Raw genomic sequence first — 26557 nt, 5'->3', positions numbered from 1 at the left:
TATATAGGGGCCAGTCTTTCTTTTGTCCCTGCCTACAGGAGCTAATGGGAGGTGCATAACCCAGGTTTCAGGAGGTCAGGACCCTCTCTGCTGGGAAAAAAACAGATTCTGAACTCCCTGGATCAGGTTCCCTCAGCCTTCTAGTCCCCTTCGTCCTTCCAGCTATGAGCATCTACCTGGAGCCCACAAGATGGCCGGCCCTGCCTGACTCTGAAGTCCCTGAATGCTTGAGCCATGACAAATGGATTAGAGTGGGAAGTGCCACAAGTGCCCATGTTGCTTTTGAGTCATGACAGACTTCCCAGAGGAAAAATGTGTCTTGGCTGCAGGACAGAGACAACAGCTGCCTCTGCTTTTCCTTAGAGCCTTCCAACAAGTCCCTTCCTAATGCACTGGATGCTGAGTGTTGTGTGGGCACAAAAAACCCTCTCTCCCCACCCCAGCCCCACTTGGGTCACCCCTGTTGCCCTCCCCACCCCACCTTTTGTAAGTGCTCCCCCAATTCCTCATCTCCTGTCTCAGTTATGGAAGGTCTGATCTCTGGCCCATACTATGCAGGCAAGAGATGTGATGGCAGACCTGACACCAAGTCATCTGTGACATTGCCAGTTCTGCAGAACTTCACATTCAGGGCCAGCCTTACCACAAAAGGAGAAAGAATAAGCCACTCTGGATTTAAGAGGAACTTCATTTCTGCAGGAGCATAGCAATGGGTGACTGGCACTGTGCTGTTTCTGAACATGTCTAAGGGCAGCATGGGTCAGGCTCACTTATATGTAGCATTTCCATCCACACCTCTTTTCCTTACCTGGGAGTTTCCTGTCCTCACTACATGCATTCCTAACTATCAAAGAACAATGACAACCATTTTCTGAGTCATCCCTTACCATGAGGCAGGTACAAGTACGCAGCAACTTGGGATTAGCCATGTACCAGCCAATCAAGTGGCCAGGAGATTCTTGTTGCCTTTCTGCACCTGGTCAGAAATGCAAAGGAGCAGCAAGGGCCTCCTCAGCAACCAGCATGGCAACACAGAGGGCTTGCTCGCAAATGGGTACAGCATGGGCATCATGGTAAGATACGCCACAGAAAAATAGGGCATCCATTTCTTCTGTTGCTTCCTCTATTCACTGCTTCCCCTCTTGCATGATCCCCTCCCTGACCCAAGGAACAGGAGGTGGGCTAGCAACACGTGGACTGGAGAAGGTTTTGGCATGTTCCTTGGGCTCTGAGAAGGCACAGGGCGAGTGGGGCCCCAATGAAAGTGGGTACCTCTTCCGATTTCCGCTGCAGCAGCTCTGCTTCCCGCTTCAGCTTCTCCTTCTCTTGCTCCAGATCTGCAATGGCTTTCCTCAGCTTCTCAGCATCACTATCACTCTGCTGCCTCTGGATCTCAAGCGTCTGCACCAGAGTCATCTTCTCCTGGGTAGCCAGCTCTGTTTGGTGCAGCTTCTGACTGATCTGCTCTGCCTGCTTCTTGAACCGTTTGGCCTCCTCCTCTGCCTTCGCCTGGGCCAGACTCAGCTCGGTCACTTGCACCTTCAGGCGCTCTGCATTGGCGGTAATTTCCAGCTGCCGCTGGCGCTCTACCTCTAGGGTCTTCTGGAAGCCCTCGGCCTCCTCAGCCAGCCGCAGCTGCATCTGCTCCTTGTCCTCCTGCAGCTTCTTTGCCTGCTCCTGGGCCAAGTCCTTCTGCTTCTGTAGCACCTCAGCCTCGGCCTTCAGTCGTGTGGCCTCTTGGACAGCCTGCATCTTCTCCTTCAGAATCTTCTCTGCCAGGCTCCGCTGCTGGGCCAGGTCCTGCTCGGCCAGCTCCCGCAGGCGGGCAGCTTCCTGGGCCTCCACACTCAGCCGGGCAGCCTCCTCTGCCACCTGCTTCATCTTCTCGGCCTCTTCAGCCAGGAACTTCTGCATGTTGTCCTTGTCCTTCGTGATCAGCATCTTGTTCTCCTCCTCGATACGGGTCTTCAGCTTGATCAGCTCTTCCATCTGGACTTTTACCTTGAAGAGCTCCTCCTCCACCTGGGCCTTCTGCTTCATGGCTTCAGTCACCTCGTCCTTCAGCCGCTGCTGCTCCTCTTCCAAGATACTCTTCTGGTGGTCAGTCTCCTCCAACTGCAGCTTGACCTTGGTCAGCTCCTGCTCCACCTGGGCCTTCTGGCGCAGCGTTTGCTCAGCAAACTTCTTGTGCTTGGCCATCTCAGCATCAGCCAGCTGCTTCTGTTTGAGCGCCGCCTGCTCCGCCTGGGCCCTCCTGGCAGCCTCCAGCTCGGCCTCTTTTCGCAGCTTCTCTGCATCCTCTTGTGCCTTGGCCTTGGTCTGGGCCTCCTCCTCTGCCCTTTGCTTCATGCGCTCAGCTTCCTCCACCAGCTGCCTGGACAGAGCAGCCTCCTGCTCGGCCTTGATCCGGGCAAACTCGGCATCCTCTGCAGCTTTCTTGGCCCTCTCTGCCTCCTCCCGCAGCTTGTCCAGGATGCTCTGCTCCTGCTGCCGGGTCTGCAGCAGCTCCTGCTCCTTCTGCTGCACGGCAGCCAGGTGGGCCTTCTCCTCTGCCACAATCCGCTTCTGGGCTGCCTCCTGTGCAAGCTGGATCTGCCGCTCTGACTCCTTCTCGGCCAGCTCCTTCTGCCTCCGGGCCTCCTCTGCCTTGGCTTTCAAGCGCTCCACTTCCTCCAGGGCGGCCTTGCACTGCCGGGCAGCCTCCTGCTCAGCCGCCGAGATCTTCTTGACCTTGGCCTCAGCCTCTCGGCGGTGATTCTCCTCCTCCAGGGCTAGCCGCCGCAACTCCTCCGCCTCACGCTCTGCCTGCTCTTTGCTGCGCTGGATCTCCTCAGCGCTCTGCTTGATCCGGGTGAGTTCTAGCTCCAGGTCAGTCTTGCCGTGTGAAGCTTTCTCAAAGTTGAGCTTGAGGATGCGTATTTCCTCCTCGACGAGGCGCCGCTGCCTGACGGTGTCATCCACCAGGCTCTTCTGCCTCTCCAGCTCGCTCTCAGAGGACTTCTTCAGCTGGGCGATCTTCTCCTCGATGTCCTGCTTGTGCTGGGCCGCCTGCTCCTCCAGCAGCCGGCGCTGGTATGCCTCATCCTCAGCCAGCCGTCGGAGCCGCTCATTCTCCGCCTCCTTCTCCTTCAGGGCGATCTCTGCTTCTGCCTTCAGGCGCGAGGCCTCATTGATGGCCACCAGCTTCTCCTTGAGGATGCGCTCAGCCTCTGCCCGCTGATGGGTGGCCTCTTCTTCAGCCAGCTGCCGTTGGCGCTTGGCTTCCTCCGAGAGGGCACGCAGGCGGGCAGCCTCTTCGGCCAGCTCCCGCAGCTTGCTGGCCTCAGCCTCCAGGATCTGCTTGGACTTCTCACTGGTGGAGCGGGACTCCTCCTCAGTCTTGGCCTTACTCTGCAGCAGGAGCTCCATCTCGGCACGCAGTTTGGCCAGCTCCTCCTCCAGCTCCTTCCGCTTCTGAACGGCCTCATTCACCTCATTCTTGAGGCGGAAGAGCTCCTCCTCCAGCAGCAAGCGTTGCTGCTCCCCGTTCTCAACCTCAGCCTTCAGGCGGATCAGCTCCTGCTCGGCCAGGAACTTCTGCTGGGCTGTTCCCTCGGCCAGCTTCCGCTGCTTCTCTAGCTCTTGCTCGGCCAGCTCCTTCTGCCGCAGGGCCGACTCTTCGGCCTTGGAGCGCTTCCGGGCCTCGCGTTCCGCATCCTCCTTCTGCTTCTCAGCCTCCTCTTGTGCCAGGGCCTTCTTGTGAGCCACCTCCTCGGCCTGGAGCCGCAGCCTCAGCGCCTCGTTGGCCTTCTGCCGCCACTTCTCCACTTCCTTGTCGGCCTCCTCACGGGACTGTTCGGCCTCCAGCTGCAGCTTCTTCAGCCGCTCAGCCTCCTCCTGCAGATGGGTGATGGTGATGTGCTCCTGCTGCAGGGAGAGCTCCAGCTGGGCGGTCTTCTCAGCGAAGGAGAGGCGCCGGCTCTGGAGGTCAGCCTCAGCGCTCTTCTGGGCAGCCTCATGGGCCAGCTGGACCTGCCGCTCCTTCTCCAGCTCTGCCTGCTTCATCCGCCGTTCGGCCTCCTCCGCCTGCAGGCGCAGCTTCTGAAGGTCTTCCAGGGCCTTCTGCTTCTCGCGAGCAGCCTGCTGCTCGGCCTGCACCTTGTGCTTCAGCTCGTCCTCCGCCTCCCTCTTCTTCTGGCTCTCATCCTTGACCTGCTTGCGCAGGCGCTCGGCCTCCTCCTGGGCTAGCCGCTTCTGCCGCTCAGCCTCCTCGGCCCGATCCCGCAGGGCCTGGAGCTCGTCCTCTGCCCCGGCCCTCTGCCTCTCTGTGGCCTCCAGCTGCAGGCGTACCATGCGGATCTCCTCCTCCACCTTCCGCCGGCTGAACTCCACCTCCTCAATCAGTTTGAGCTTGGCCTGAATCTGGGCGTCCGAACTCAGCTTCATCTGTGAGAGCTCCTGCTGGATGGTCTGCTTCTGCTGCTCGGCGTCCACGGCCACCAGCTGCCGCCGGCTGACCTCCTCCTCCATGCGTCGCTGCAGCTCTAGGGCCTCCTTCTCCGCCTGGGCCTTAGCCCTGGCATGGGCCTCGGCCAGCTGCCGCTGCTTCTCCAACTGTGCCTCCACTTCTGCCAGGCGCTGCTGCTCCTCCTTCTTCAGCTTCTCCGCTGCTTTCTACGGAGAAGAGGCAAAGAAAAGGGAAGAGGGGGAAAGAAAGAAAGAAAGATCACAAGAGAGAGAGACTGGAATGGGAATGGGGGGCAGAGGGTCTGTGGGTGAGGGAAGTGTGTGTGGCATGGCATGGTATGGCTTGGCTCTTTCCAGGAGAGACAGGCAGCAATCAGTCAGAGAAGGAACATGGTTCTCGTGTCTCTTGCTGAACATGACAGGTGGAGAAGCAGGAAAGACCCACACACCAAGAGTAGAGGATGGACAGATGGACGGATGGATGATCGATGAACGGACACAAGACGACAAGCAAAACCCCAAGCGGGAGGGCCACAGCATGACACAGCAGCCACCAGCACACCTCCACGCATCAGCTCATTGCAGTCAGTGTGGAAGAGACCCCCCTCCAGAGGGAGTCAAACCCCCCCCCACCAAAAAAGCCCAAACGTGGCAGCAACAGAGGCAGCAAGCAGCTGTGAGGAAGACCCCTCCCCTCAGCAAGTGAGAGGACACAGGCCGGGGAGGCAGAATGAGGTGCAGGAAAGAAGCGGTGGACCACACAGCCATGGAGGTAAGGAAGATGTCAAACACAGTGAGGGAGGATGCCCTAAGCAAGGCCTGCCCCCCGCCCCTAATCCTGGCTTCCAGGGGCTTGCGCTGTTCTGGCCTTCCACATGGAGCTTGTCCACCTTTGGCCTCTTCTCAAGGAAGTCCAAAGGCAGCAGCAGCTAGCCTCTGGATTGCCAGAAGCCACCCGGTGACCAATAGGTTGTTGCGGGGGATGCCCGCCTCCTTCCTTCTCTTACAAATACACACGCACATCCTGGGAAGAAAGGAAGCATGCACAGAGTGCACCTGATAGAGACACCACGAAGCAGGGCCTCAGAAAACACCAGGAAGCCTGGTGGTTCCAGGCCGGGATGACAACACGGAAACAGCACAAACGACAAGATGGTCATGACAATGATCTGCTGAGCATGGTAACCACTGCCCCCTTCCTCTGGGCTGCCTCTAGCCAATGGGCACAGCCAAGGTTCCATCCCTCCCCCAAACACCTCAGTGGCCCCTCCTTTCTGTTCTCCCCCCCCATTCTTTGGAGACCCCTCCCTCGGCTTAGAGGAGAGCACAGAGGGGAGTAGGCAGAACCAAGGGTGCCAAGGGGAGGGTGGGTACGGGTAGCGAGGATGTGTAGGAGAGCATGCACAGAGCAGAGGAGTACCTGGTGCCGGGACGCCCGAGTCCTCCTGGTCCTAACCCTCCATTAGCTCCCCACCAACACAAACACTCCCCCAGACCAAGCACTGGCAAAGCAGCTGGACTTCCAAAGAGCAGAAACCAAGAGTTAGAAAGGTTACCAGACCAGAGCAGAAAAAAGCAGCAGGTGAACAGCAGAGTCAGAGGGACGCCCTCGCCCCACGGCCGCTGAGGGCCAGACAGGCGCGGTGGCGCTCCGTGTGTATCTGGGAAGTGCCTCTTCTTGCCAGACTAAGCCAAACCTTTGCCAGTGGCACTCGGGGCCATGCTAGCAGTGCTGGGGAGGGAGCCCATGGGGCAGTGCCTGCAAAGGGCTCCACCGGCCCTGGGCTGACCAGCTGGGGCTTTTGTAAGGTTAGGGGTGTCACAGGCCAGCATTAGTGGTGTAGGAACAGGCAGTCAGATGTGGGCCATTAGGGACCAATGGGACAGGACAGGGGAAGGATGCAGCCAAGGCATGCTAGGCCCCCAGTGACTCCTAACCCTCCTTACCTCTTCTTCCTCCAGCCGCCGGAGGGTCTCAGTGATGAACTTCAGATACTGGCTGGTCAGGGTGGTCAGCTCACTGTAGCGAGTCCGCAGGTCCACATACTGGAAAGCCAAATGCCCAGGGTTACTACCTTGAGGAATGGGGCAGGGTTCCCAGAACTGGACCCAACTAGTTAGCCAGCCAGCCAGCCAGCCCACACCCCTGTGTCCTCCCACCATGCCACTCCAGTCCTATCATCCTGCCCCCTGTATGGCCAAGTAGCCCTTTCTAATGGGGAGCCCATAGCAGGGCAACTGCACCAAGAGTACACCCCTTCCTCTGTTCTCCAGAAAAGGAATGCCCAGGTGCATCCTCTCTCTGTAGGGACCAAGAGCCTCAAAGCTTTTAGGAGAAAAACACTTCTTCTCCACTGTCCCCTCCAGGAGGGTCTCCATGTCAGAAACTTCTTGGGAGCTCTCCAGACTCAAGATGGCCACTGGACCCTTTCTCTCAGGAGCAGCCCCTCTGCTGGTGGCACTGTGGCTACCTGCATCGCAAGGGGATTCTCAGTCCCACCTGCTCATGGCCCTGCACACAAATGCACACACTCTGGGCAGTTTGCCTTTCCGTCCCTCACCTCCTGGATGACGCTGTCTGAGGCCGACTGCACCTTCGGCTTCTTGGCAGGAGAAGCCACTGGTTCTACCTGGGCCTTGTAAGTCACCAGCTGGAGTTCATAGTCCTTTGAGAGAAAAATTACAGGCATGGAGACATGATGAGCATGTGAACATGGATTCGGAACCCCAGGAAGGAGTTAGTGAGGGGGATTCTGACTTGCAGAGCCAGCCAGGCTCTGCCACCCCTTTGCACGCAATAGGGCCAGCTCACTGGGCTGTCAGGACACAGTACCATCCCACCCCACCCTCACCTTGATGGCATCAATGTACTGCTTGGCAAAGCGCTGGCACTCCTCCACCTTCTCCCGGTTCCGGTCGCATTCCTCCAGGAGTTTCTAGGAAAACAAACAGCCATCAAAGACACAGAAGAGATGGCCATACTGGGCAAGAGGCTCATAGCCAAAGAGTGGACAGAGAATGCTGAGGAGGGGGAACTGTGGATGGAGAAGAGGATTCACCAGAAAAGCCCTGGAGCTCCATCAGACCAACAGGCCATCTGGTTCAGGGTCCCACTTATATATATATATATATAGATAGATTTATTTGTATCCCGCCCAATCACGGGGAATCTGGGAGGCTTGCCAGGGTGGTCCTGAGCTTGCCTTGTCACATTCTATTTTTGGTGAGGCCGCAAGCAGCTTCAGACATCTTCAAGGAGAGGGAATGCAGGAAGAGAGTCGGAAGGAAGGAAGATGCACAGCCCGCTGTTCACAGTGGACTGGGCTAGATACCTCGAGCCACTGCCTAGCTTGTGGCTCCTTCTCTGCCCTGACCAATGAGCCTGCCCTGGGGTGCCCTGGCCGTACCTTCTCTTGCAGCAGCTGCTCCCGCACGCTCTTGCTGTTGGTGACGGGCACGGCCTGGAGGTGCTCCTGCCGCTGCCTGGCTTCCCGGATCCACTGGATCAGCCAGTCATAGGACTCGCGGTAGTAGCGCAGCTGGCGCCCCAGCTGGTCCAGCTCCCGTTGGCGCAGGTCAATCTGTGCCAGGATGGCCTGCCAGCGCTCCAAGAGGTGCTGCACCCGCTCCCGATAGCGGTCCAGATCGATGTCCCTCTCGCTGTGGCCCCTGACCATCCGCTCATTCACCTCACTGGCCTTGCCCAGGTCCATCTCCAAGGTGTTGAAGAGGGGCTGGTGCCCTTCCACTTGCCCACGCAGCCGCTGGAGTGAAGACACATAGCAATAGCAAGTACATTTCTATACCGCTTATAGTGCACTTAAGCACTCCTTAAGCGGTTTACAATCTGTAAGTAATTGCCCAAAAGAAGCTGGGTCCTCATTTTACCGACCTCCTCGGAAAGATGCAAGCCTGAGTCGAGCTTGAGCCCTTTTGGTGGGATTGAACTTGCAACCTTATGGTTTTGAGTGAGTGGCTGCAGGACAGGCATTGAACCACTGCGTCACCAGGGCTCTAAACATGCCACACGCAGGGTCAGTGGGGGCTGAGAACAAGGGCTGGAAAGCACAAGACCACCCACCTGCCTGCCTCGCCCATGGTTATGGTCATTTCAGGCCTCACCAGACTCTCTGGCCGAGAACCGCGCAACACACACACACACACAGAGTAAGTGACCATCTGCTGCCCCTCACCTTCAGCTCTGCCTTGGTTGCCTCCAATGCCTTGAGATCTGAGGGTACCGCCTGCACATCCTTCAGCTGCTCCTCGTATTTGCGGATCAGATCTTCAGCCCCCTGAGTGCTGCGGATCACCAAGTGGATGGTCTTCAACCTGGGCGGAAACAGACAAGGCGGTCAGTCTTTGGGACCGCATGATCCGGTAAAGAGGCCCCTTTAAGCCATTTACTCTGCAGAGTTTTAGATTACCTGACAACGGGCAAATTACAACATTGAACAAAAGTGAAAAAGCCCAGTGCAGATAAAACAAAAGGCTAATAGATACAGAACAACAAAATATGCATTACTCAGAAACAAAGACCAGAGGAATAAGATAGGCAAGAGTGAGTAGCGGGCAAAATCTGCAGAGATCGACATAGGAAGAGCCTCCATGGGAGGACCTGGGAAAGTGAAAGGGCCTTGGCCTGGCATCAGAATGGCACTATGCTCTGTGCCAAGGGTTTCACTACTGAGGGGGCACTTTTGTGCACTGCCACCCACCGTGCTTTTCTCTGGTGGACTGTGGGCACATACAAGGATCGGGCAACAGGTGCGTGGAAGAGACAACCCCAGAAGGAAAAGCAAGAGATTTGTATTCACCCTTGTCATGAAATTCCACCCTAAAAGGGAGAAGCTCCCACAAAATTATTGTTCCTTCCCAAACATTTTCAAACTTGAAAGCTGTGCAGATGAAACTGGCAGGCCATGAAACAGTAGCGGGAAAAAGGCAGGCATTACGCTTAAAACCCCCCCTTCTTGCAGATGAGGGCCAAGGTGGGTGGGGGGGCATGGGGGGCGGCACTTACTTCTCCAGGTAGATGCTGGAAAGGCTGTAGACCTGGTCCATCTTCTGCAGAGTGATGTCCAGCTCGGAGTGGAGCGTGGGGGCCGAGGAGGCCTGCTCCGGCTGAGCCAGCACCTGCTCCGTCTTGGCACTCACTTTCCCCAGGTTCTTCTTGATGCCCTCCAGCTCCTGGTGGATTTGCTGGAGAGGGGAGAAAGGAAGATGGACAGAGAGTGACCACCACCAGTCCAAATGCAGATGCAAAGGCACCTTCAGCCAGGGCAGCCGAGAAAAGAAAGTGCCTCTGGACCTTCGGGTGGCCAGTCTTGCTCACTAGGTCCTGTCTCGCAGCCCTCCAGGCCAGATCCTCTCCCAGCCCTGCCTGGAGGTGGGACTGAGGGCTGAAACTGGGACCCTTGGCCTCCAAAGCAAAGGGCTCACCAGCTGCCCTGTGCCAACCCCAGTGCCCACCCTTGGCCATGTCTGGCCTGGGGGGGAGGTGTACCTGCTGGTCAGTGATGCGCTGGGCGCACTCTTTGGCCGGGTCTTTGTCGAGCGGCAGGCGGATCTTGTGGATGGTGCGGGACTCGCAGCCTTCCAGCTGCAGGCGGATGTCCTTCAGCTGGGAGATGAAGTTCCGGCAGAGCGACTCCTCCTGTTCCCCTGCAAAGGTGAGCCCAGGGTCAGCGGGCCCAAAAACCTTGGGGCAGCAGGTCCTGAAGCCAAACCAGGCAAAAGCTGGCCTCTCCAGAGCTGAGAGCTGGTCAGCCAGATGGGTCTGGCCCAGAAGCAGGACAGAAAGAAAAAGGGCATCCTGCCTCCCTCTGCTCTTGGCAAGTAGTCTGCCTGACCAGTAGCCCCTTCCTCAGGAAATGATCCCTTTAAACTGGCCACCATCCTCACTGTGTCTCCTGTGGCAGCAGGCTCCACAAATTAAGCATGTGCCGTGTGAACACTTAATGCCACCTTCCATTATTGGAGTGGCATGAGGCCCCAAGCCAGGCTGCAAAGGGAAGCCGTGGGGCTGCCTGCTGTCTTATGGGTCCCTCAACCCGAGACGGAGGGAAGGACAGGCTGGACAAAAGAGATTTGGTTGGCATGAATTTTTGCAGTTTGAGAAAATTTGAAGTAATGCAGATTTTAAGGATCATTTAATGACTTTGCCATTTAGAATCTGGACTAAATATAAAATAAGGTGCGGTCAAAAATGCCTCACCAAAATGAAGTTTCTTTTTTCTTTGAGAAAGAAGAGTTGCCTGGGGTTAGATAAATAAGGCAAACCCTATCATGGGGGCTTCTTCCGAGAGGGCTTGCCCTTGCCATCCTCTGAGGCTGAGAAAGTGTGACTTGGGGATTCGAACCCTGGTCTCCCAGAGTCCTAGCCCAACGCCCCAACCATGACACCCCACCGGCCCTCAGCTAAACAGATAGATCTGAAATTAGAAGCAGATCAATATAAAATGAAAACACCTGAACAAATGTTTGTGAAGATAGGGTTGTTTTTACAATGTCTTGAAAGATTTAAAATAGACTTTAAAAATCAGTTTGGCTTTGAGGCAGATGAACCAAAGTTTTTAGTTTTACACTCTAATAACTAAACTATCTAAATTATTGTTGAGGCTGGAAATGGAGGAGGAAACGGTGAAACGGGCACAAAATATACAGCTGGGAAGCTGGTAAAGGGTGGTAAAAAGGATTAAAGTTGACGTTCAGCTATGTATAGCTCGCATCTAACTCCAGATAAGATTTCTAAGACCTATAAAGGACTACAAATACACGCTGAAAATGTAAACCTGAAGGAAAGGGCTTTTTATACCAATGAACAAAGGAAAATAATATTTTTAAACAAAATTGGGACAGCATGCAGCATTGCTTAGTTTCCTTCAAGGTTTTCTTAACGTTTCCTTATGTGTTTCCTTAAACGTTTTCCTAATGCAAAAGCATGGAGGCTTTTTGAGAGGTTGAGTGTTCTCTGCCTAAGAAAGGGGTCTGTGGCCTCACAAAGGACAGAGACATCCTGGGTCTTCCTCAAAGGAAGTCCCTTTTGGTGTGGCTCATGGCATTTGCATTTCCTGGACTTTGAAATGCTGTGTCTCCCAGGACCAGAGGAGGACTGTCCTGCTTCCATGGACATCCCTCCCTCCAGACTCAGAAGAACACCAACAACATCCTGGCAAAAGGCAGCCCTCGGACTAACATCGCCCGACCATCACTGCTTTGTGAATGTGGATGTCATTGCTGTTGGCTGTGTAGACAAGACAGCTACCCCTGGATATTTTATTTTATTTCTATGTGCTGGACATGGGAAAAAGTGAGACAATATTGGACTAAGATTCACACCAAGGCAGACGTAATACTGAAAGACGCATTGCAATTAAAAAGAAGGAGGAGTTCTTCTTTTTTGTTGGATGAACAGCTGGGTAAGAAATACGGAAGGATGCTGCAATATGATTTAGGCAGAGAGGTGGAAGGACTCTGTTGAAAAGGCCATATTAAAATGATATGACTTGGCAGAAGGAACAAACTGACAGTCTTTAAAAGGGATAAGAGCTGGAGATCTTTAAGGAAGATTGGAAGTTGTTTATAGAGTACATGATTAGCACATAAAGAGAAATAACTCAATATTGTAGAAGGCAAATGAAAATTAGGTAGAACTCCAAATACGGTATTATTTTAGGGTGGCTTAGATAAAGTAGAATTATATTTAGGCATTTACCAAAATGCTGGAAGTCATATATTTCCTTAGTGTCTTTGTTCGTTGTATTTTGTTAGTTGTGTCGTCGTATAAAAATTATTTACTTGGATTAATTTAGGTTTGAAAGTGATGTATGGGGCGTTTTTATTCTGTAATGTTTATTCCCTTCTATGTAGTTTTATGTAGTAACCAAACACAGAATTAGATCATTTCTATGGATCATCCAATGGACCATTAGATGATTTCTATGGATCATCCTGACTTTGGGATCCAAGGGTAAGTCTTTACATTTCAGGAACTTGTCTAGTTCTTTCCTGGCTGCTCCTCCAAGTCTTAGTCTTCTGATTTCTTGACTACAGTCTCCATTTGTGTAAAAGGACTGAGCCAAGGCATTGGAAATCTTTTTATATTTCATTGCCTTTCTTAGCTGCTTTAAAGTGGCATAAATCACCTGCGCTCATTATTTTCTGAGTCTTTTACATTCCTCAACACACTCTCCCTGAACTCAGACAATCCAGAGCGGTGGTCCAAGCTAAGGTCTTTGCTATTTTCTGCAAGCAATATGGCGCCATCAGCTAATCTCATTGGCTGGCTTCTAGGGAGCTCCTTCGGCTGGAATTTCAGCTTGGAACCGGGCACAGCAATTGGGCAACCACCCAAAACACTCTGCCAAATGTTGAGCCTCCTGGCGCAATCCCCTGATGCATGATGGATGTTGCAGACAAGCAACGTCCATCATCTCTTCTCTTGCAATTCATGGGCATCCGCTGGCTGCAGCATCCGCAGTTCTCCAGAAAGCTGTGCCAGAAGGCTCAAATGTGTTACCCTCATAACCTGCCTTTCCTCCACGTGGCTCTTCCCTCGCTTGTCACACAGCATCCCCGCAAGGTTGGTCAGGCTGAGACCGAGTCCCTGGACCATGGTCACCCAGCAAGTTTTATGCCCAATTAGGGACCGGAACAGTAGTGGGCGAAGTGCATACCTCAAGCCACATACGTCCAACCCCATTCTGCCATGCAGGAACTCTCAATCAAAGCATCCCCAACAGATGGCCATCCAGCCTCTGCTTAAAGACCTCCAAGGAAGGAGACTCCACTACACCCCCAACGTCAAAAACAGTTTTTGTCTTCGACAAAACGTATTTTGCACCACAGTGCCCCCAAAAACTCTCTGGGGAGCTTTCTCCCACATTTTTGGTCTAGGAGATGTCTCTTCCCCAAACATGAAGTGACACACTCGGTCCCTTCCTGTTCTTCAGGACCTAAAATGGAACATGGGCAGCTAAAAGATAGCAAAAATGTCCCCAAAAGGTGCTTGAGGGCACTGTGGGACAGAAAAGGCTTTTTGACATTTTGTGTGAATGTGCCAATGTCTGGGGGGGGGGGGCAAGGTGAACCCCCAGTCTCCAACAGCTGCCCACTTCTGGACTGTGGTCCAGATTCCCTCCAGTTCCCATCCAGTGTCCAAACCCCTTCGCTGCAGTTGGTGGGCTGGGTGGAATGGGGCAAGGCACTGGGGCCACTGGTGGCCGTTGGAGAGCAAGAGAGCAACCAGGGCAGGCAGGCGCGAAAGAGTACCCTCTCCCTTGGCAGGAGCTCCAGGCCAGGGCTTTACCTTTCTCCAGGCTGCGCAGGAGCAGCTCGTACTTCTGGGTGCAGGCGCTGTACTCGCGCTCCACCTGCAGCCGGTCATCCGGCAGGAAGTTCTGGGAGTCCTGGCTGCTGCGCAGGAACTCCTGGTAGTGGGTCTCCAGGCTGCGCAGCGTCTGGCGGTATTCCTCAGGTGGCATCGTCCGGAACTGCAGGAGACAGGACCAGTCAGACTGGGGTCCAGGGTGTGTGAGGCACACACTAAGCACCTTCCACCTCATCCCAAGTCCAGTTCTCAGGCATCAAAGGACCAAGATTAAAGACAAGTCTGTGGCATAGGAACTGTCTGGCAGAGAAATGGGATCACCAGGGAGGATGGTGGAGAACTTGATCTGGGTATTCCTGCAAGGCAGGGGACTGGACTAGATGCCCCTTGGGGATCCCTTCCAACTCTGTGATTTTATCCCTGTACAGAAACTCATTGTGAAGAGGAGAGAGGAAACCAAAGGGAGCAGCCAAAATCAGAGGAGCGTATAAGCTCTGCAGGCACAAAGGGGTGCCATACCCAAGACCCCAGTACCCCTGGAGCCTGGTTTAGACTCCCCAAAGTGGCAGAGCACTGTGGACTAAAAAAAAAGGTGGTTTTTTTTTGGAGGGGAGCAGTATGAGAGGGGATCAAGAGAAAGCGGAGGCTCACAATGAGGAGGGACCAGGACTGGATCTGCTGGATGTGGCGCTGGAGGTACTGCCAGGAGAGGAGGCTCTTCATGTCAATGTTCAGCTGGTGCCAGAGAGCCAGCAGGCCCTGGTGGGTGCCCTCCAACCTGCAGAGAACAGAACATGCATGTGGGCACAGAGGTCCCAGGGCACGCTAGGGAGCCCTCCCAAAGACCAGGTGGCAGGGGGCCATGGGGGCCCCCCCAGGGCAAGGCCCTTGAGTCCTGCTCTGCCACCCAAGGGGTCCCCTCTGAATAGGGTCCTGCATCCCACCCTGCAGGTAGGGCTGGGGGTGGGGGGCTGCATGACAGACCTGCTGACAGCGTCCAGGGCCTCCTTGTTGGGTGGGGGCACCAGGAAGCAGATGGACGGCACGATGGACTCGCTCCCGGCCGCATTGAGCACCTTCCACTTGTAGGGCTGGGCGTTGCTGAGGAGGGTGCAGGCGTCCCCTTTGTGCACCGTTATCTGGAGAAGAGAAAGAACGCCAAATTCAGATGGGCACCCAAGGCCTGTCCCGGCCCCAATCCTCAGAGGTGTGTCCCCTGCCCCCCAATTCCTCCCTCGCCGCTCACCTCCATCTGCTTGTAGTCACAGACGGCCTGGAGGGGCAGCCGACCCTTGACGGGGTTGGAGGGGCTCCGTGGCTTGAGCTGGACGATGGTCTTGGCGCGCTTGGCCAGCCCTGCCACGTGGCCTTGGTACTCTGTCAGGTGCTCCTTCTCGTCCTAAAGTGGGCAAAGTGGGAGGCACAGGGGATGGTCAGGGTGGGCAGTGCAAGCGCAGGGTGGGTGAGGGTGGGGGGCTGGCCGCGTGTCCCCCTTGCACTCACCAGGGAGTCCTGGAGCAGGTCCTCTAGGCGCGTCATGGTGACGGAGCGGTCGCACATGAACTTCTTCCTCATGGTCTCCTGTGTCTTGCGCAGGAACTCTTCTGCCTCCTTCAAGTCTGAGAAGAACTGGGGAACGGGAGAAGCGGTCAGGTGAGGGGCTGCCAGGGGTGGGGTGGGGAGGTGGGCAGGCCGGGGGTGGGAGGCAAACCTGGCCAGGAATTGGCTCCCACAGCCGCTCTGACTGGGACCCTGGGGACGCCTCACCTGGAAGTAAGCCGTGTTCTCCTTCAGGTGGGCCTCAATGCAGCAACACATCTGCAGCATCCAGCTCCACTGGGTCTGAAGGGCAGCCTGGAAGGCCTGCATGGAGGGATCAGGGTCAGATTATGTGTCGAACCCCCAGGGGGGGCTACCAAAGCCACAAGTCCCCAAGACAGCCAGACAGCCAGTGGGGAGAAACCTCCATCATGCTTTCAGTGGCTTGGCCACAGACCTGACATGGGGGGGGGGGGGCTTAGCCCTCCTCCCTCCTGTGGAGATAATGCCAGGATGTGGGCATCTGACAAGGGCGTGTGATGGACACGTGACTCTCATCACCAGAGTCATGCGCCTGGGCTGTCATGGGACCTGTTGGCATGCAACGCCATGCCATGTGTCATGCCCACCTCCACCGCCTGCTTGGCCGGGTGGTCCTCCTGCAGCAGCCGGTCTCCTGTGCTCTGGATCTCCTTGATTTTCCGCTCGCGCTGCTCCAGCTCCCGCATCAGGCCCTGGAAAGGGAGGAGAAATGCCAGGTTGGGGGACCAGGGAGGGGCCCTTAGTAGCCATTCCCTGCCTGCAGCCCCCGGCCATTTCCCGCCCCAGGAGCAGGAACCCCCCCCGTACCGAGTAGCTCTCCTTCTTGGCCGCCATGTTGCTGTTGCGCTCAGTCCAGTCATAGTTCACCTCCTCCTCTTCCTTCTCGTTCAGCCACATCAGCTCCTTTGTGGCCGCCACCACAAACGCCTGCAGGCTCTCCAGGTGCCGCAGCCGGGCCTTGGAAGAGGTCTGCAACGGGATGGCCGTGGAGGTCAGGGGAACCACGCTGACCCTCTTCCTCCTCTTTGCAAGGGACCCCTCTGAACCTGCCCCCCCCCCGGCGGCCACCCTGTATCCAGTGCCCTGCTCACAGGACCCCTTGCCCACCCACACATCCCCCTCTCCTCCTTCGTGGAAGTAGCAGCAGCAGCAGAATGCCTGGGAATGGGCCAAAGGCTCCTGCTTTTATTTTAAATCAATGTAAGATTCTAGATCTCATGTCTAAGCCCAGCTGCTGGAAAGAAGCAACAGCAGGATAGGCTGGGATAGGTTATGCAGTGGTCTCCTAGGAATTCTTGCTGTCCTGCTTTGCTGCCCATCTCCATCATCCCCCATGCCCATTCCACAACTATGCTGGCTGACCCCACGCCTGCCCCAGAGGAGCCCACAGACACAAACCCCCAGCTCCTCCTCTCTCCTTTCCCCTCTCACCAGCAGCTTGGCATATTGCAAGTCCAGCTTGCTCAGGCAGTCCCGGTAGGCACTCCGTGGGCCGGGAGAGAGCTGGGTCTATGGAGGAAGGACAGTTGGCACTGTGAGCATGAGGGCATCAATGCTGGCACCCGCCCACCCACACGCATCCAGGGACCGGCGTGCCACCCTCCTTCGGCTACCCTCCCCGCCCTTCCATGCCTGGGGACCATGCAGGCAAGTGTCAGTCCTGCCCGCACCTCGTCTGCCCGCGCCCTCTCAATCTTGGCCCGGAACTCCTCAATGGACTGGTGGAGGCCACGGTGGCTGCCCAGTTGGGACTCCACAGTGGGCAGGTCAACCCCCCACTCTGCCGCCCCAATCCGACGCTGGTTCTCTTCCACCCAGGCGAGGAGGTCCTGCAGGTAGCGCAGCGTGACGTCGTCCAGTTCCTGCCGCGGGCGCTGGGTGACAGGTATGGTCACCTGGGCTACGGGTGCTGATCCTGACTTCAGGCGCAGGTTGTACTCAGTGCGGATGGCCACCAGGCGCTCGTGCAAGCGGTAGACCCTGCATTGCGGGGGAGGAGGGGTAGTCAGCGAGGCAGCAGCCGCTTCCCCTTGGCAAGCTGGGTGCTACACATGTGCCCAGCTTTGGCTGCCCACAAGGGGGAGAGTGAGGGGCACACTCCTTCATAGACCCTCACCAAACCTATGTTGCAATGGCACAGAGCCAAGGGATGGGGCAGTTTCTGTGGGGAGAGGATGGCCCCAAAAAGGGAAGAAGCTACCACTAGGGGGCACCAGAAGCGATGGATGTCAGGCACAGCCTCTTGCTGGAAGAGGGTCTCAGGGGTCTCTATGCTACCGGGGCGACCACCCTCCAGCAACCTGAAAAGCTTCCACCCACCCTTCAGCGTTACCAGCTGCTGCCATCAAGTGAGCAGTGCCCCTGGCCTCTGCCAAGAGCAGCCTTGTTCAGGAAGGGGGTAGCCAAGCAGGACAGAGGCGGCCGGAGGGTGGCTGACCTGCGGTACATCTGCTCGCCCTGCGGGTGACGCCCATCCTTGAGGGCCTGGACGTCATTGAAGAGCAGGCGGATCATGGCGTCGGCCTTGTCCAGGTCCCGCTCGATATCGGCTGACTTCTGCGGCGCCTTGCCGGCATTCAGCAGCCGGATGTCCTGGCGGGAGAGAGGGCAGCATGCCAGGGAGGCTCACAGCCACACCCGCCAGCCTTGCAGAGCGGGCAGCTAGGCTGCCTCCATTTCCCTCTTCCTTTCCTTCCACATCTGGGTCTTCCAGGGGTCTGTGGCCCATCTTACCGACTGCAGGAGAGTGTCAGCCTGGTTCAACTGCTCCTCGCACAGACCCGACTCCATCTGAAGTTTGCTGACAATGCGCTGAAGCCGCTCCAACCTGGGGAGGGGAAAGAAGGGGGAAATGCAACTAGTCAAGACAGATTCCTCAGAAGTACTTGAGGTCCCCAACCCTGACACTTTTTGGTCTGTCCCCCTCTCCAAATCCCATGCTCGCATTTGCCCTTCCCTCTCTCCCCGAGGCAGCCTTGAAGGCAGAGCCGTCCCACCAGCTGCTCCAAAGCGCCTTTGGCCTCGCTCTGCCGGCTGCGGTTTGGGTTTCCTGATGAGCTCCAAGGCAGGGGGGGGGGGGGGGAGGCTGAGTCACTGGCTGTGTGTTTCCCATTAAAGTTGGCAAGGCACCCAGCCCTCCCCAAGAGGAGGGAAGGGCTGCTCCCATGGCCAGGCCTCCAGGCCATTCTTTGGGCCCTGCCTGCGGGAAGTACAGCTGGAAATACAGTCCCTGGAATCCAGGATCGCCCCTGCCACCATCTGCCCCCTGGCACTGCCAGCCTGTGAGAAAAACTGTCCCAGTGGAACACCCCCATTTACCTCTCGAACTCAGAGCGCAGAAGCTTCTCGCGCTCCAGGATGGCCACATGCAGCTTGCCCCACTCCTTCTCCACATCCAGCGGGTGGTAGCCAGGGGGCACCTTCACCTGTCCTGACTGCACAGCAGCCTAGACCAGCCAGGCAGAAAGGGAGAGAAGATCCTCAGTCAGACACATGGTGTGTGTCTAGAACACACAGGAGACCCTGGGGGCTCGTGAGCTTTCCATGTGAGAGGAGAGGAGAGCCAGGGTTTCTCTGCCAGCTCCTTGAGCACACCTGTGGCAGCTAAGGAGCTGGTCTCCTTTTGTGTGCATGAAGCAGACCTTCTTTGGAGCAGGTCCCTGGGGCTGCCTCAGCTCCTGGGCTCAAGTCGCAAAGACAGGGAGTGGACTCTCCCCAACCAAAAAGTGGAACTGGGCACCTTTGGGTCACTTGGACTCAGGTGTGCACCTGGGTGGCCAATGCCACTCAAACCCCCTCCCACCCTCTGAGGGCAGCCCTTTGGCATGTCTTAGCCCAGGGGCAAACGGAGGGGTCTGGAACCTGCCCCCTGAGCAAGGGCAGGGCAGAGAGTGAGTGGTGCCCACCTCAAAGGACTGGTATATGGCCTTGGAGCGGTTCTTATCGGCCTCTTTGGCGGGAAGCTCCGTCTCCTTGAACTTCAGGAACTGGCGCCACAAGATCTGTGGGGCAACAGGAGAGAAAGACAAGGAGGGTGAGGGTCTTGTGTGGGGAGCCAACGGGAACCTTGGCAGTCGAAGGGCAGCAGTGCCAGCCATGGAGAAAGAGCTCTGTGCCCTCCCAAACCATGTGGGCAAACCCTGTTCGCCTGCTGCCCTCCTCCTCTGTGGACATGGCCAAAGAGTTTGAGAGGGGAGCTTAAACATATTCTGGGCCCTGCATTTGGGGACCCCAAGACCCAAAGGGGGTGCACATCCAGCAAAAATCCTGCACGTCTCCTGAGTACCAGGGAAGCAGAGCCATGCTGCCGCCAGGGGGAGTCCTTTCCGCCCAGCAGCTGGCATGCAGCCCACCCTCCGGGGCGTGCCTGGGCTCCTGCCTGTTTCCTCCCGGCAGGAACAATCCTGATCCGCATCCTGCCTGCGCATGGAGGAAGAGGAGAAGGAGAGGCCCTTTCATCTATAGCCAACAGTTGGGGGGGGATGGAGCAGGGGAACGCCCACCTGGCTCTCCCTCTGAGTAGTCAAGGCTCCCAGGAACACCAGGGAACGTTTGGGCCAGGTGTGTGGGTGCTGGACAGGGAGAGGGTTATTGTGGGAGGAAGCAGGACAGGACTGGGTGGGGGGGGGGGAGATGCCAGGGGAAAAGGGGCTGGCCTGGAGCAGATGTCCAGCTGCCACCCCGACCTGTGATCAGGGCCAGAAGGCTTCCCTTGGCACATTGTGGGGACATGGACCAGCTGGGTGGGGAGGCTGCCCAGAGGCCAGCACCATTGGGCAGCAGCCAGGACGAGAGGGTGGGCAGGGGGCAGCTCCACTCTCACCTCAATCTCCTCATAGCTGGCAGGGAACTTGCGCTCCTCGAAGACCACCGTGTGATGACGGATCCACTGCAGCAGCAGCGTCACTACCTCATAGTACTCCTGCCAGCGCAGCTGCAGTTCCTGTAAGAGGGGCAACCGTGGGTCCCCCACTGGCCCTTCCAATGCTTGGTTCCCCCCCCCCCCACTGACCATCCACCCTGCCTCACCCAGTGGGACCCAGCCCCACACTCACATTGGCCTTGACCCCGTCTTGCACGTCCGGCACTCGCGGCATGGCATCGTAGAGGGAGGACACGTACGTGATAATGGACTTCTCGTCCGGCTGGGGCACATCAACATCTGTGGAGGAAGCAGAATCGGTTATCAGCCACCAAAGTGGCACCCCAATTGGCCCCACAGAAATGGCACCCAGGCATCTCCTGTGCCCCACCACCCCACATTGGCACAGTTACCTTCGGGGTCCAGCAGCCGCGTCACCCCCAGGTCCTGCTCGGCCACGGAAAAGGCCTGCTCCAGGTTCTCCACGTTGGTCTGGCGATACACTTTGTTCATGTCAATCAGCATCGGCCTGCACAGCAGGGGGAGGGGAGGAGTGGATAACGAGAGGTGCAATGGCAGCATGAGATACCCCACCCCAAATGCTGAATGCCACTAACGTCCCACAGCAACACCCTGCCCCATCAGATGACTGGCCTTTGGGAATGGCTTCCTCCCGGGCCCACGCTGGCATTGACTGCATGGCCACTTCTGCCTCTTTCTGCTCATGAGGAAGGCCCTGGGCTGGCACTGGGGCTGGCAGATCGGGAAAACAGAGACCCACACCTTGCTAGCAGCTCCCACACATGACCCCATAGAACTATAGAGTAGAACTGTAGAGTTGGAAGGGGTCAATGCTTTGTCCCTAGAGAGCACCAAGAACAGGAAACTGACAGGGCAGAGAGGGCCACAGTACTTGCCTTGCCAGGTAAGCACCCGCTTCTCTTTATGAATGAAAAAATGAGATCTGATGCTTTGCCTGGAAGATTTTGGACACCAGGCTTGATGAAGGTGGGGGCAGAGACCCCAGAAGCACCTTAGCCTCTCAGCAACAGGCAAGAAGACAGCGTCTGGGCATCACCCAGGCTGCCAGGGACCCCACCCAACCGCCTGCCTTCCGCCTTGAGCAACTCCTGTGCAAAATGGAGGAGACACTCCAGGCTGTTCTTAGTCACCGCCAGCCACCTCCGCAACCACATCCTTCCCTCTGAGCACCCAAAAGGAAGCATTGCAGGGCTTCCCCAGAGGCAGGACAAAGGGTGGGCACACAAAGCTAGGACCCAGCACCCCCCCATGCAAGAGGTGGTGACCCCCACCCTGGTCTGCACCTCCTATTCTGAGCCATGGCTAGAGGCAGTGGGGGGTAGGCACAAGGGCAGGGGGCACTGGGCTAGTGGACAGGGGAACCTGGGCTATGAAATCCCTGGAAGGAAATCTGCTTGGAAGTATGTGTGGGGAGGGATGTCTTTGCCTGGGAGGGGGCACTGGCACAGCAGAATACAAAGAGCAGGGAGGGTGGGAGAAGGGGGTTTGGGTCTGGGAGGGGTCAAGGACAGGGGAGGGCGAGGGGGGGCTGGGTGCACCCCCCGAGCAAACTCCAAACTAAGAGGCTCAAGTCCATGCCATGTTCAGGGTCACCATGCCAAGTGGCACTCAGATACATGGGGAGGGGGCAAAGTCCAGGAGAGGAAAGGGAATCCCCCTCCTCAGATGCCTTGGGCTGCTGGGAAGGATGTTCCCCAGGGTCTGATTCAAAGAGGTAGGTTGGAACTGCCCAGACCCGCAGGCCCTTCCCCTAAAATCCCAAGAGCAACATGGGCAAAGAGCTGCCATTAGCAGAGCACCCAGGGCACAGCCCCCCCCAAAAAAAAACCAAGGGGGTCACCAGAACCCACCTCCTCACTCCCACAAAGCTGCTTGCTGTCTGCCATTGACGCTGAATCCCCCCCTCCTCAGAAGGAGAATCCCCCCCAGCACAAAGTGCAAGAAAGCAGAAGATGGTAAGGAGGCCCAGGTTAAGGCAGGGCAAGGCTGTGTCCCCTCTTTGCCTATCCAGGAACCCCCCCCCCCCCATCTCAAGTAAACTGCAAAGAGCAAAATGGCTGCTGGAGGTGAACATGGGGCTCCAAGGGACTCTCCAAGGAAAGGAGCCAAGATATGGGTCAGGAATTGGGGGAGCAAAGAATTCCACTCCAGTCCCCATTTGGTGGAGGGACCCATCACTCCCAACCCTAAATACGGTCCATAGAATCAAAGAATCAGATTTGAAGGAACTCTACGGAGGCAATCCAGTCCAACTCCTTTCAGCCATGTAGCAATACACAATCAAAGCAGCCCCTGTGAATGATGGCCAAATAGGAACAGAGCCCAGGGACCCCCACTGGAAGAAAAGTTCCACCTCCTCCCCCCCTCAAAAAAACCCTTTCCAATTCTCATTACTCAGATTAAAGAGACCCAATGGTAGTGTATGAAAGGGGGGCAAATTTCTCCCTGTGTGATTCATTCGAAAACAAGGAGGTGGTGTAAAAACCTATCATGACCATTCATGGTTCCCAACACCCTTGAGACCCCCCTGCACAGAAACCCCAGCCTAATGCCCCCCAACTGCAGCCCTCCCCGGATTCAGCCCCTTCCTCGCCTTATGGAAACGGGATGCAGCAGGCAGGGCAAAGGCCAAGAGGACCAGAGAAAAGAGGGGTCCCTACATTTCTCGGAGGCGCAGCGTGGAGTGGACAGAATATAGTGACCCACTGATGCATGAATCTTCTGCCAGTGCCTGGCCATCCAGCCCGTTGGCCTGTGACCTCCTTGGTACTCGTGGTACTGTGCCCAGCCTCTCGCGGGGGACCTCCTCACACACCATCACGACCCGCTCCTTGGACCCCTCTTGTGCCCCCCATCCCTGATGCCTAGCTTGTCTCCGGCCCCGCGGACGCCCACTCATTGTGCCCACATTGGGTTCAGAGAGGCTGGCGATCTGGGAAGGGAAGGAGCCTGCAGACCCTTGGTGCTCCCTGGGCTGAGTGGCGTGTGCCCGCCCCGAGGAGGAATAATGGTTTCCTTCCCAGACACGTGTGGGGCGCGGCACGGCGGGTGGGGTGGAGCAGGCCAGCTCCTGCTTGTTTCTGTTTTACAGTGGGGGGGGGGGGAATGGGCTGCCACCTCTTCCCACTCTCCTCCCTCCCTAGGTGTGCCAACCCCTTCCTATTTTCACACCAGGTTAGTGTGAAAACCAAGTATGCAGCCAACTGAGGGAGGTGAGATTGGGGTGCAGCAACTGGGGAAGGGGGAAAAAGTAGGGGGAGGAAGGTAGGAGGGGTGGCACAGGGAACTGTGCCCATGTGATGCAGAATGGAGCCCAGGTGAGTGTTGGGATGCCAGCACTCCTGGTCTCTGGGGAGACATGCCCAGCCATGCTCAGCGAAGGAGGCACAGGGAGGCAGGAAATGGGGAGGCAAAGAAGAGGAAAAAGAAGAGGTCCAGAACAGAAGACAAAAGGACAAACATAAAGTATCTATGTGTGTGTGTGTGCGCCCGCATGTGTGTGCGTGCGCGCAAGGCAGTCCAGGGGCCACAATGTGGGAGAAAAGAAAATGCAGGGTAGGTCTCCTGAGGAGAATGCCAGTTTTGGTCGGCAGAAACCTCCCCCTCTTCAATGTCTCCATCCAGCTGGGCCTCACCCTTGACTTGGGGAGGGGTTGGGATGCCCACTGGAAGGAGTCACGGCCTCCCTATGCCTTGTGCCCCCTTGGATAGCCAAGGGACTGGGGGCACTGAGGGGGACACACACTGCCCAAGTCAAGGAGGAGAAGACCCCCCTGACACTGAAGGAGGGAGTGTGGTGCCTCCTTCTCTGGAGGTTTTCAAACCGAGGCTGGATATCCATCTGTGGGGGTGCTTTGACTGTGTCTTCCTGCATGGCAGAAGGGTCTTAGGTGGCCCTTGGGGTCTCTTCCAACTCTAGGATTCCAGCCCAGTTACTCATGCCATTCCCTTGGCTTTCCGGCCTCGGATTCTCCAGGCAGAGAATAAGATAGAGCGGGGTGGGCCAGGGTCCGGATCCACTGCTACCTGCCTTGAGGACTACTCATGGGAAGGCTCTGATGGAAGGAATGGTTTTTGAACTCTGGGCTCGTGCCAACGCCAGCTCAGGCCACACCCTGCCCTCCCCTGCCCAGAAGATGCCAGGCCCAGCCAGTTCCAAAGGGCACTGGGCAGCCATCAAGATCCAGGGTGTGATGCCTCAATGCCAACCACTTCGTTTTGGGAAGGAGCCTCCCAGGCCAGCCGAGGCCCTGGCTCCGTCCCTCCCACCCTGCTCACCCCAGAGAAAGTTGGCTATGGGGCACCCCCCCACCCCACTGAGGCCCTTCTTACTTGTGACGGTGGATGATGGCATTGAAAAGCCTCCCGTCGCGCCAGCTGGTGGTGAAGTTGTCGCAGCGCATGCCCTGGTAGCCCTCCACCATGCGCTGGGACCAGAGCAGCAGCTTCTCCTTGGCCGTCATGTCCTCCGACTGGCCGCTCACCTGGATGTCTGAGATCTTGGGGGCAAGAAGGGGGGCAGTAAACACAGGAGTCTGACGGGAGACCCCTGCCAAAGCCCTTTCACCAGGCAGCAAAGTCCGTCTCCTGCCCTTTGCCCCTGGTGCCCCCAGGGACCCCCAAAAGTCTTATCTAGCTCTTTCATAGCTGCTCTTCCCATTCCTAGTCTTCTGATTCTTTATTTTGATCAATCAGTGAAAGTGCCTGATTTTCTAGCTTTACATTTTTGGCCTTTCATTGTTTATGCATTTATACATTTATTCAGTAAATATGCAAAGAACAATAAAAGATCAGAAACAGACAAAAGAGAAGCAAAAGTCACAGGGATAAGAAATTGATAAAGTGCGCTCAAAGGAACCGAGGGGCATCAGTAATCATGGTCTTTCCTCCATATCTCCACATAAAGCACAAAAGATAAAAAGCCGCCTTCAACCTTCATACAAGAAAAGAACCTTGTATTCAGCCTTGCATGCCAGCCGTGGGGCATCTTTCCTCCCAGGCTGCTGTCTCCCAGGGAAAGCCTAAGATGCCCCTCAAGAGTGGGCCTCCCTGGGGTCTTGAAAGGGCATGTGACCCACCAACTTGGGCCCCCTTTTTCTCTAGTCAAAAGGGTGGGGAACTGGAAGTGATGCCACAAGAGGCATCAGCAGCTCCTGGCCACGCCATGGAAAAAGCGGGCGTCCTGAGGCAATGATGGGTGAGTCACACTCAGGAAACCACAGGACCGTGTTCTGCTTCCAGCCCAGTGTGGGGCAGGCCCGACCCACATTCCTTCCTCAGCCGCACCCTGGATGCGCACCAGCCCCACCACATGCTCCCCCTCGCTGCCGCTGCTGCCTGGGGCAGGCACTAGGGAGGGGAGGGAGGGGAATCTATGGGGGTCTGGGAGGGGGGAGAGGAGGGTGTGGGGGGAACAGCGGGGCTCTCCATAAACCCCTTGCTTGCTAGAAGGGGGCAGGGATCTCATCTGGCTTCCTCCCTCCCTCCCCAAACTCCCCTCTCCAAAGCCTGGGGGGGGGGGGGGCAGCAAAAAATCCCTGCTTTCAAAGCTACCTCAAAGCCTTCTCCTGGCTGCTCCCTTGAGCTAATTAATTAATTCCTCCATCAAAGTCAGTTTTGCATTAGTTTAGGAAACGCATCTCAACTGCTACCCTCTCTGTGCGTTGCTAGGGAAGGTCAATGGAGAAGCCCACATCTCTGGGGCACCCCACCCTGACCGTCCCACACAGGGGTTCCCCTGAACCCCAACCCAAACCTCCTGGTTTGCCACCATCTTGTCCTGGCTGCCAGCCCCACAGCTGGGCAGAAGGGAGGGCAGGGGGGCAGTTGTGGGGGAAGGAGGTGCCCCACAAGAAGCCCCCCCAGGCCAGAAAGCAGGAGCCTGCTCCTTGCCCTGGCAGTGTCAGTCCCATCCTCCCCGCCACATGCTCACCTGGAAGTGGAGGATGATGGTCCAGATCAGGCCCAGCGTCAGCTTGGGATTTCCGTCTGCGATGTCATCGTTCCGGATATTGACCAGTTTCACCTGGGAAAGTGAGGCCACTGGTGTTACTAGGAGGGCTCAGACCCCTGGAGCCCCCCTGGACAGAGGAAGGGGGCTCGCCGCCCCCGTGGCCAAAGAGCCCCTTCCAGTCGACTCACCTGCCGGTGCTTCAGGTAGTCCAGGGCAATCTGCACGTTCTGGAGTTTGTGGAAACGCATCCGGCCCTTTTCGCGGGGCTGTGGGGGGCAAGTGAGAGGAAAGTGGGGGGGGGGTGAGTGCCCCTGCCCCACTGGAACCTGGACACCTCCAACAC

The 26557-nt window shown here is 56.8% G+C and overlaps 1 protein-coding gene across 8 annotated transcripts in view; it reads right to left on the bottom strand.

The window, feature by feature from the left end:
* The window catches only part of PLEC (plectin), a 127105-nt gene that overhangs the window by 8204 nt on the left and 92344 nt on the right, over nt 1–26557 (bottom strand). For all 8 annotated transcript variants that reach the window (XM_089518235.1, XM_089518234.1, XM_089518233.1 and 5 more), the window contains 28 exons: nt 26403–26480; nt 26194–26286; nt 24594–24760; nt 20633–20748; nt 20413–20519; nt 20181–20300; nt 19264–19359; nt 18677–18804; nt 18092–18185; nt 17796–17950; nt 17029–17338; nt 16790–16867; nt 16166–16327; nt 15946–16050; nt 15545–15640; nt 15281–15406; nt 15024–15176; nt 14762–14916; nt 14429–14555; nt 13757–13940; nt 9953–10110; nt 9470–9648; nt 8640–8778; nt 7854–8210; nt 7299–7382; nt 7008–7112; nt 6394–6492; nt 1273–4653 (listed from right to left, as the gene is read on the bottom strand). In XM_089518235.1, the coding sequence (XP_089374361.1) occupies nt 1273–4653; nt 6394–6492; nt 7008–7112; nt 7299–7382; nt 7854–8210; nt 8640–8778; nt 9470–9648; nt 9953–10110; nt 13757–13940; nt 14429–14555; nt 14762–14916; nt 15024–15176; nt 15281–15406; nt 15545–15640; nt 15946–16050; nt 16166–16327; nt 16790–16867; nt 17029–17338; nt 17796–17950; nt 18092–18185; nt 18677–18804; nt 19264–19359; nt 20181–20300; nt 20413–20519; nt 20633–20748; nt 24594–24760; nt 26194–26286; nt 26403–26480 (7152 nt within the window). The remainder of the gene's footprint in view (nt 1–1272; nt 4654–6393; nt 6493–7007; nt 7113–7298; nt 7383–7853; nt 8211–8639; nt 8779–9469; nt 9649–9952; nt 10111–13756; nt 13941–14428; nt 14556–14761; nt 14917–15023; nt 15177–15280; nt 15407–15544; nt 15641–15945; nt 16051–16165; nt 16328–16789; nt 16868–17028; nt 17339–17795; nt 17951–18091; nt 18186–18676; nt 18805–19263; nt 19360–20180; nt 20301–20412; nt 20520–20632; nt 20749–24593; nt 24761–26193; nt 26287–26402; nt 26481–26557) is intronic.

This window comes from Sceloporus occidentalis, unplaced genomic scaffold (assembly GCF_023333645.1).
Source record: "Sceloporus occidentalis isolate IW3139 unplaced genomic scaffold, rSceOcc1.0.p SCAF_3, whole genome shotgun sequence".
Lineage (NCBI taxonomy): Eukaryota > Metazoa > Chordata > Lepidosauria > Squamata > Phrynosomatidae > Sceloporus > Sceloporus occidentalis.
Note: the sequence above shows the minus strand (reverse complement) of the source record. Positions and strands in the feature narration are given on the sequence as shown.